Source organism: Ostrea edulis, chromosome 3 (genome assembly GCF_947568905.1).
Source record: "Ostrea edulis chromosome 3, xbOstEdul1.1, whole genome shotgun sequence".
NCBI lineage: Eukaryota > Metazoa > Mollusca > Bivalvia > Ostreida > Ostreidae > Ostrea > Ostrea edulis.
In genome coordinates, this window is record NC_079166.1 from 72941698 (window position 1) to 72951845 (window position 10148).

Here is a 10148-nt window from a genome sequence, read left to right on the forward strand (position 1 = left end):
TTCATAGTATGTGTACATAAGGATTAAGATGACTCCTTTTATATATTGAACAGTCCTTCTAAAACATAAATGTATCTTTTTCAGAGTTTAAAAGAAGAAAAAAAGACAATGAAGACAACCATGTAAAAACAAATCCAATTAATTAAATTATCAGCAGATTGAATACAGAGTTGTACTCCTTTTTGTGTTCATCTTAACCTGAGATTCAGGGTATCAAAATATCGATGTATGATTTAACGTTTTGAAGTTTATGTGAAATTCACGTGGATTTTATGTGAAATTCATGTTAAAGATATCCCGTGAAATTCACATGAATTTCACGTGAATTTTTTTTTCGTGTGAATTCACATTTGATGCTCTTTTAACGTGAATTCCACATAGAAATTTTCACGTGAAATTCATGTAAATGGATAAATCCCAGAGAAGTATTTCACGGTGTCTTTAATTTCTTATATCTACGTTTGAAAAAAGAAAAGAAAAATCATTTAGAATTACGATCCAAACTGTCCGTCATACATTAAGCCTCTTAAAAGAAGGTGCGAAAAACGTAAATCCGAAACGTTTCAGTAAGAATTTATTATTTACGTAACTTGAAATTAAACAAATTTAAACAATGATCAATATGAAGTAAAAAGAACATATAAATTTCATTGTCATTATTCTAAAACCCATTCAAGAGGAAGTGTGAAGCTGTGTATCAGTCTCTTGAAGTTTGAGTTCGTAGATGAACAAAATGACCATGGTACATAAACAGGGGAGAGTGTAAGTATGTTGGTACTTAAATAGTGAAGAAATGATAAACAATGTTAAAAAGAATTCTGTACTAATCATATCATTTTAATTTTTTAATAATCTTTTTTTGAATATATTTCACCTACAAGTAGCTTATATGAAAAGTAGTTATTCTATCAATAGATATTGATATACATTTCGTCATCCTTCAGAAAGTTCACATAGATTCATCTAAAGTAAATATCTAAAATATATATAATTTGAATCGTAACTTGATATAAACTGGTAATCTAAATCATATGTCACACAATGATTAATAATCAACAAATTTGATGTAGTTCTTTCGAAAATAAATAATACAGGGAGATGCATTATGAATCAGTCAGCTGTTTGGCGTCATGGATAGAAACCGAGGTCCTGAACATCCTCATAATGAGCATTCTTCTTGTCTGAATGGGATTCTACTGGCTGTTCTGGTTTAGTAATTTTGTACAAAAACAGATACATAACAAGGATGATAAACAGCACCACAGACAGAGCAATTAGTACTATCTGCAGAGGAGAAAATGCACTGGAGATGGCTTTGTCAATTTGATTCTTGGATGGTGTGTACATTTCTGTAATGAATGAATTTGTGCTGCCTTCATCTGTATTTGTTCTCGCCATGAATTTGCCAAAAGTAGTCAAATCTATGAAAATAGATAAATAAATCAATGAATGAAAGAAATAAATAAAATAGAATGAAATAAAATACATAAATGAATAAATAGTGATAATCAAATGTTTAGCAAGGCTGTGTTTTAGTACATACACTGTTCCTAGATAAAATACGATGTTTTTTTTTTTTTTTTTTTTTTTTTTGTGTGGACGTTTTCTATTATTAGGGTTGTCTTCTATCAAGAAAAAAATGAATAATAATAATAGTTTTTTAACATCTTTCCTGTTTTACATTGTAGTTAGGGCTTTCCACCTTCCTGTGGAAAGTCCTATTGATATTGTTCTGTTCCGCCGCGAGAAGCTTTTGACGTCTCAAGACTCATCGAAAAACGATGGTGTCCATCCTATTCGACATCTTGAAAGAAGCCCACATTTGACTCTGCGTAATTGAACGTTGACATTTAACGAACTTAAAGGACTTTACGCAAAAAACCCTTGTTATCGATTCATCTCGAAAACCGTGAAGGATAGGAGCATCCAACCTTTTCTAGAACATAGAGGTGACTTAGTCCAGTTGATATGGACACTCAACCAAAGGATTCGAGGACCCTTTAAGAAGTTATTACCCTTCATGTTTTACGATTTCTGCGTAAGAAATTGACGACCCCTAAAGTATTAGTCGTAGAGACACCGAACCCACTGGAACGGGTTGGGTGACCTTGACCTTGAAAAATAGGTGAAGGTCATCCAAAAAGACCAGAAAATGGCACTTTTTATACCCTCTTTCCCGCTTCAGATAGCAATGAAATACCATATAGGTCAGCATGGAATTCTACATTGGTGTCCATGTTATGAATTACAACCCTCTGCGAACTGTGGCGACTCGCGTTGAAAACCTTGTTATCGCTACTCCTACAGAACCGAAAGTCGTAGAGACACGAAACCTTTGCTGATGAGTTCCCAGTGAAACTCCCTTGCAGTGAGAAGTAAACCGAAGGAGACCGGAACCCCTTAAGCAGAGTTATTGCCCCTGCAAATCTCCGATATCGTCATTTAAGCTTCTAACTTTGACACGAATAGACATAGAGACACGGGACCACTTGCAAGAAGGCCGATGACCTTGACCTTCAAATGAGGTCAATGTCAAAGGTCAAGGTCACACACCTCCCGGTGAGTGTCCGTGGTGGTCCACAATTCAACACAACATCACTTACGGTCTCTCAGTACGCCCTCCTAAAACCACACTATATCCATGCACATTATGGCATGTCATACGTTCAAACACACATAAAACCAGCATTGAAACCCTTGAAATTCCTTTATTTATTGTCTTTGGATCCTACGTTCTTTAAACAATGGCTTGGGTGGCCCTAAACAGTTTATAATTCACGTGTACTTCTTCGTTATTAAACAAGTCAGTCTGGTGTTGTGGTAGAGAGTATGTCGCCATGATGCAAGTTAAGATGCATTCATCGCGACGAGTAGTTGGATGGGTGACCGTCGGAACTAGGTTTTTTTTTTTTAAGGATTTAGGCGTTGTCCGGTTAGGCGATAAAAGTGAAGAAGTATTGAAGATGAAAATTGTCAGGAAAAAGCAAAAAGCAATGAAAAGGTGGAAAGTCCTCTAATTGTTCGCGAACTATTAGGATTACTAGTTTATTATTTTTATCGTGTCCGCCCACTTAATTTTTCAGAAACACGCCAATTAATTTCTATAACAATTATATGAAATCGTTTTAAGCTAAATGAATATTATCTTCCTGCTCGTAATATCACTTCCAAAGTTTTGCCATTTGCTCTATTTTTCTACTTAGTTGCATATGCATGTAGACCATTGCAGTAAACATTCCAAATTATATAGCAAAACATATATAATCTAATCAATTTGGATAGGCAGATGGAATTAAATACTTAGAAAACATAAATTTACCTAAATTGCAGATATATGCCTTCATAAGAACTGGGGACAACAATGTCACGCACGCTAAGAAAACAACGTGACTAACTATTTACCTGGACCTGCTGCAAAGGAGAGGAGATGAGTGTGCGCGCGCGCGTGTGTGTTCGTGCATACATACATGTGGCTTTTAAGCGTGGGGGTATGTATTCAGGAACATGTACATGTAAGTACTTTAATCAAAAGCACATAAACAAAACCGAAAATGTTAAAGATTGTATTTCATGTTTACATTGGAATTGGTAAATTTTGAAAATCTTTGATACGGTAATGACATTGCGATGGAATATTCAAAATTTTCTGGTTGAAAAACATTGTAGAATATTTCTTTGATCCTCTCCTATACAATTGGTTTCGTTTTTACGAATTTATAGCCAAACTCAGAAAACATTATGCTGTTTTAACCAATCATTTCTTAGTTATAAGAATTTGGCAGCTAATAATTCTTAAAGGTATATTGTCGGATAATTTTGCAATATATTGATTATTCTGAGGATTACAATTATATAACGAACTGTTACAGTTTAGGCAGATAATCGCACAACCTATTCCTTTAGTGGTAAATATTATTATCGAGAAATTATGTTCATTAATTAGTCTATGGACCTGAAAAGAACAAGATGAAAGTCCATAAATAAGAATGTAGACAATCTAAAAATAACTTTTGTATATGTGATAAAATACTTCGTATAGATTCATACTGAGTATCTGGAGCGACGAACAAACTCTCTAAAGATGATTTATACTATGCTTGAACGGAAGACCTGTGCATGCTCACTGTTTTGCAAAAAGTTTTGCTTTTTTCATTAGAATTTTCACCGTTGTCCGGTATGCAAAATCATAAAAACAACACTAAATGTTTAAAATATTTCTCTTAATATCAAGGGACATTTGTCAATGGAACAGAAGTCATTGAACGAGCGTTACCTGTGTGAACACACCCTGTTTTGAAATCATAGTGGTCTCTACTGTGGGGAGGATCGCACTTCATAAGACACTGCATTCCATAGTAAGGATACTGACATCTGATATCGCAGAACTTGCCCGTGTATCCTGCTGTACAATCTAGCAATTGGGAATAAATAGAACAATAATAGTAATAACAAGAAAACATAAAATAAAATAATAAAAAAAAAAAATAAAATAATAAAAAAAAACAACCCGTGCAAGCTTTTGGAGTAAAACAAATATTCAAAATTATAAATGCCTTCGATTATATTTGTGTATGCGTGTGCTTATCTGTAGATTGTAATGTGTGAAAAGTACACAACCTGAGTTATATTCAAAATTTCACTTGAGAACGGTCGGTGACTAAGGAGTTCAAAACATTCGAAAGTACTTCGTGAGTGAATAGAGATCCGGAGGGGGGGGGGGGGGGGGGGGATAGTAGTAACATTTACGGTACGAGGAAAACACCCATTTCTTTTAATCTTTTGGTAACCTTTTTCGTCCGCACTTAATCTTCGAAACGTTAAAAGTCAACAAATGCGGTTTTGAGGGAGTAGATTGTCGACACATCGTGCTTGAAACTGCAGATTTAAATTTGTCTTCCTTGCATGCTGTTTCTTTTCCCCTTGTTATTTGGCTAAACTAATGTTTGAAAACGGGTCTTTTCAATTGTTCGTGAATTTCAGAAGACGTCCTTGATTGCGATTAGACCATTTTAGGATGAGAGTCCATGTATGCAAGTTTATACATATGCGAAGTAGATTACATTTTGACTCAGTACACATATATGTGCTTGCACCTGTATCACTTTTGAATCGGTCTGAGATTTTCATTATTAAAAAAATGTTGGAAATTTATATAAGTATTTTTTTTTTAAATCATCTATTGATTGGAATCGTCATAATAACCGACCTGCACACGCATGCATGTGCGTTTCATTTGGATTGAATAATGCTATTAAGTCTATAACTACCCGATTAAGAAAAAAATGGATTGAAATTTACATTGTTTCTACATGTAGATGATTAAGATATCTGTTTAGAAATACCAACGCCTACCCTCATGTATGCATATTTTCTTTTTCAATGTGTCATTCTTTGACTCATCATAACGTTTTGTTTTAATTTACATTGTAAGTGTATACATGTAATTGATTTTTGCAGTCCTTCATCGGCAATGTGAATGAAAATTTATCGAGTTCGACTTTAAACTACACAAAACCAAACAATAAACCAACCCTTAAGATATCCCATACCAGCCTTCGCTAAATCTCACGATGCATAAGTGTTGTAGTGGAATAACTTTTTATCTAACTTAATCACAACCTAGGAGAGGTATCCATACATTGCAATGAAAGCATCAGTCCTACATAATGTATCATATTGGTTTAGTATGTTATAGATGTACACATAACCACATTTCAGAATAATGATAAAATTTAACGAATATTACATCATCTAACATAATAAGGTGTATGTTACCTGTACACATTTCCAGCGTTTCGTTCCACACTTGCCCTGAACAACACCCATGCTCTCTATCAAATGGACAAAAGATTGATTTAAGAACCTGAACAAGGTACCCCATCATTACAAAAGTGAACATCAACGAATTTTCTTTCTCTATCAAAACATTCCTTATGATACCTGTTTTCACATAGTCTTCCAGAATCTGCAGTAAAGATATTAAAAACCACAATAAAAAGTCGGAGTGAGTAGTGCATATTCCTCACATATCCTTGGAAATTATAAAACTATACAATGTATTAATACGATAATTTCCTTCCCGTTTTATAGCTATGACCTTTCTATGGGGATGAAACGCAATCTTTTGAAAACATCTCGTTATATTTTGGTACACGCTGATTCTGACTATGGGTTATTCCGTTTACTTGATCAAGATATAAGGCGCACAGCGAATGTGAGCGGTTCACATAGGATATCTACACCTAATAGGCACCTGAGTCCAGATTTAGCAAGCCCAAGGATCAGTGTTTGTCTAACACTAAACTTTGTATTACTTGTGAAAGTTATGAGATCGATCATTGTTCGTTACCTTAACCCTTTCATGGATGCTCTAAAGCTGAAATATGTATACCGTGAAAATAACCCAAACTTAGTAACGTTTATTTGGAGAGGAACAACCCAATCAAACAAACAGCAATTAACGTTTTCTTGATATCACAACCGTTGAATCTTTGGTAACTATAATTACTTGTGTAAAGTAGGAGAACAGCTATCGTTCTGATCATTCATTCTATGTTGTAATTGAATGGATTTACAAAAGAACAAGGTTTTTCGACATTCAATAATTCTCTACTTATTAATAATGAATATGTTTAACAGATAAAGTGTAGGGGGTAAAAATTAAGGTTTCTTGACTTGTTTCATTATTGAAATAATTTGTTGTCTAGACAACGTTTCTATTTCGTTTCTTAGCAGTGGTCGACCTTTTCTTGATATTAATGTAAAGAAGGGGATGGTCAATTTCATATTCAACTTAAAAAAGAAAACAATCGAAATAGAACATTAATTAGAAAGAAAGAAAAATAATAGAATTTAACAGAACACCGGTTTAATGAACTTATATGAAAATAAAGAGAAATAGAAAAAAAATAAATTAAAAATTAGAGCCAAAGGGCAAAGTATCGGGTCAAAGGTGAAATGGACCGAGGAAGGAGAAAACCCATTAAAGTATTTTGTTAGTTTGGAATCGAAAAACATTCTTAATAAACACATACCAAAAAAAAAAAATAATAAATAGAAAGGCACGATGGATTAATTACTATTACTCAAATCGACATCGTTAAGGATAGAAATTTTGTTTTTGAAATCTTGCATGGGAAATGACAAAATTTAAAATAAACATGTGAAGTCCTACAATCAATATGATGATAATGCTAAGGTACATACAGCGGTATCAAACAGCTTTGAAGGACCGATAACAAGCTCCGAATTTGCAAATTGTACGCATGAAAAATTATAAAAGTCCAGGCCATGATGGAAACAAAAGTACGTACCATCTATCCTTCTGTATTTAGTAAACCAGAAGTGATAAAATAACTAGATAGGTTACATAAGGAATATGTTTTGGTTCCAGCTGACAAAGCTAGTAACAACATTGTCTTTGTTTGTAAGGCTCATTGATACAACTGTATTTTCAACGAACTTGGCATTAACTCCACGTTTGGTAAGCGTACCTATATTTCAACTGTCCTTTCAAAAGATGAAATTCTTCAAAACGATGCTTCAGTTTTAGACACATTTAATATTCCAGTCAATGGGTCGAATGAATATGAGTTACCGTACCTATACTGGATTCCTAAACTACATAAAAACCCTTACAAACAAAGATACATTGATGGATCCAGTAAGTGCTCTACCAAGCCCCTATCTCTGTTCCTCACGGTAATATTAACAGCTGATAAACTTCAAACGTACTGACTGACTACATATGCCAGAAGTGGTGTTAATCTAATGTGGATTCTAAAAAATCTAAAGAACTTTTAATAAACTGAAATCGCACATATCTTCCCAAATCAATAACATTAAAACCTAGGACTTTTCAACACTATATACGACCATTCATCACGACAAATTAAAGACAATACTTTTTGACATCATAGACAGTTGCTTCTTCAACAAAAGTTGAAAACAGAAATATGCATATCTAATGATCAGTCATTCAAAAACTTACTTTGTTTTACACCACTCTGATTCCACGCACAAGTATTCTGAAGTTGAAATAAAAAATATGCTAGAGTTCCTAATTGACAATATCTTCTTGGGTCTTTGGTGATCAGGTCGTCTAACAGTCTATTGGGATTCCCATGGGCGCGAATTCTGCTCCTTTGTTAGCTTACCTGTTTCTATATTCATATGAAGCAGAATTTATCAAAAATAAAACCTCTACGTGAGAAGAAAAAATCTCTCGCTGTGGCCTTCAATTCGACATTTCGATATATCGATGACGTTTTCTCTATTAACAATAATAACTTTCATTCATATGTCGATTTGATATATCCCTGTGAGCTCGACATAAAGGACATCACAGAGTCGTCCACTTCTGCTTCATATTTAGATTTTTTATTGAAAATAAACATTAACGGCAAACTGACAACTCAACTGTATGACAAACGGGATGATTTCAGCTTATCCATCGTCGGCTTCCCATATTTATGTAGCAATATTCCATTATCACCTGCATATAGTGTTTATATCTCTCAACTGATTCGATATACAAGGGTTTGTTCTGCGTATAGTCAGTTTTTAAATCGAGGTAATCTACTGACAAACAAGATGATGGTACAGGGGTTTCAACAGTCTCGATTGATGTTAGCATTTCGCAAATTTTATGGTCGCTATAACGATCTAGTTCGTCAATACACCTATCATTTTTAATGTTCAACATATTCTGACACCAGGTAGGTTTAACAATATCGCAGGTAACACTGGGTAAAATACCCATATGCATTGATATATCATTTGATCGGTTGCCATACTAGCCTCTCTTGAAATGTGTATTTTATAATCCGTATGCAACAAAAATACCAACATGATAATCAGTTATGATAAGAGTTACCATGCATAATGAATACATTGAAATAGTTCATATTCCTTTTGAGCTGGACTAAAAGTGGAAAGGAAATGTTTTGAAATTTCCTGATAGTTGAAAGACACCTCTTCAGAGTATTTTCAGCTGCAATCGTTTAACTCACGCAGATACGAACTTCATTTACGAAATCGTTCTATTTTTGTGTACAAACAGGAAAAAGTATTGAATACTCAAGTAGAGAATGTATAGTTTGATGTCAAGTTGATCAAGTGTTTTCGCATCATATAATTAGCCTCCTCCTTCCCTTCATTCCATCCCATGAACTGAAGTGGAAAATACAGAAAGAACAGGGAAGTACGGATAATGGAGTTTGCAGAGTTTATTTAACAGTAACGCTAACATACTTCATGAAGTGTATTGACGTGTGGCCTTATAGTCCATATCGTCGTCTTTAAAAAACATTGTTTCGAAATTGAACATATCTAATTAACTTAATACTATTTAATGCAACCAGCTTGTGATTATATAATTGAAACCATCGTTTATCCTTAATAACATGTATTTATACTTATTTTCAATCATTTCAAGATGGGTCTAATTAAGCAAAATTAAGTTCAAATATGACAAACATAGAATATTCCTAAATCAAATTATCTCAAATATCTTCAATTAATATAACATCTCTAAATCAATTACAGAGGCTTCAAATTCTATTTCAGTAAGAAAGTTGAATTATATATCAATGAATGTAATCAATCTATGTTCATTAATTGAAATTAACCTGTCTCTGGTTGCTTTAGGGGATGTGTTCAATGATTTGAGAATACTCTTGATATAATATCAAAGTGTAGTTTTAATGAAATTTCAAAACAATTTCACTTATATGGAGGCATCACCAAATTCCATGGTCGTTATAACGATCTAGTTCGTCAATAAAACCTCGCATTGGGTCAAATGCTGTCTGGCGTGTTTCATACCGATTGTTAAGCCGTTCTTGGCACACTGATTTTGACTGCGGATAACTCCGTTTACCTGATCAAGATATGGGGCTCACGGCGGGTGTGACCGGTCAACAGGGGATGCTTACTCCTCCTAGGCACCTGATCCCACCTCTGGTGTGTCCAAGGGTCCGTGTTTGCCCAACTATCTATTTTGTATTGCTTTCAGGAGTTATGAGATTGATCACTGTTCGTTATCTTCACCTTGCATTCATACAATTTTCAATCTACAAGTTGCATCAACAATCCAAACAACCACCCCCCCCCCCAAAAAAAAACCCCCACACACTCACACCCCCAAA

At 34.2% G+C, this 10148-nt stretch overlaps 1 protein-coding gene across 1 annotated transcript; it reads right to left on the bottom strand.

Moving 5' to 3' along the window:
* Window positions 1-556: 556 nt before the first annotated feature.
* On the bottom strand, window positions 557-6253 carry LOC125676903 (uncharacterized). Its single transcript, XM_048914776.2, has 4 exons — window positions 5941-6253; window positions 5776-5831; window positions 4274-4411; window positions 557-1421 (listed from the first exon to the last, which is right to left on the bottom strand). Exons 1-4 carry the CDS (start codon window positions 6015-6017, stop codon window positions 1129-1131), a joined length of 564 nt encoding a protein of 187 aa, XP_048770733.2. The 5' UTR covers window positions 6018-6253; the 3' UTR covers window positions 557-1128.
* Between the last annotated feature and the right edge of the window lie 3895 nt (window positions 6254-10148).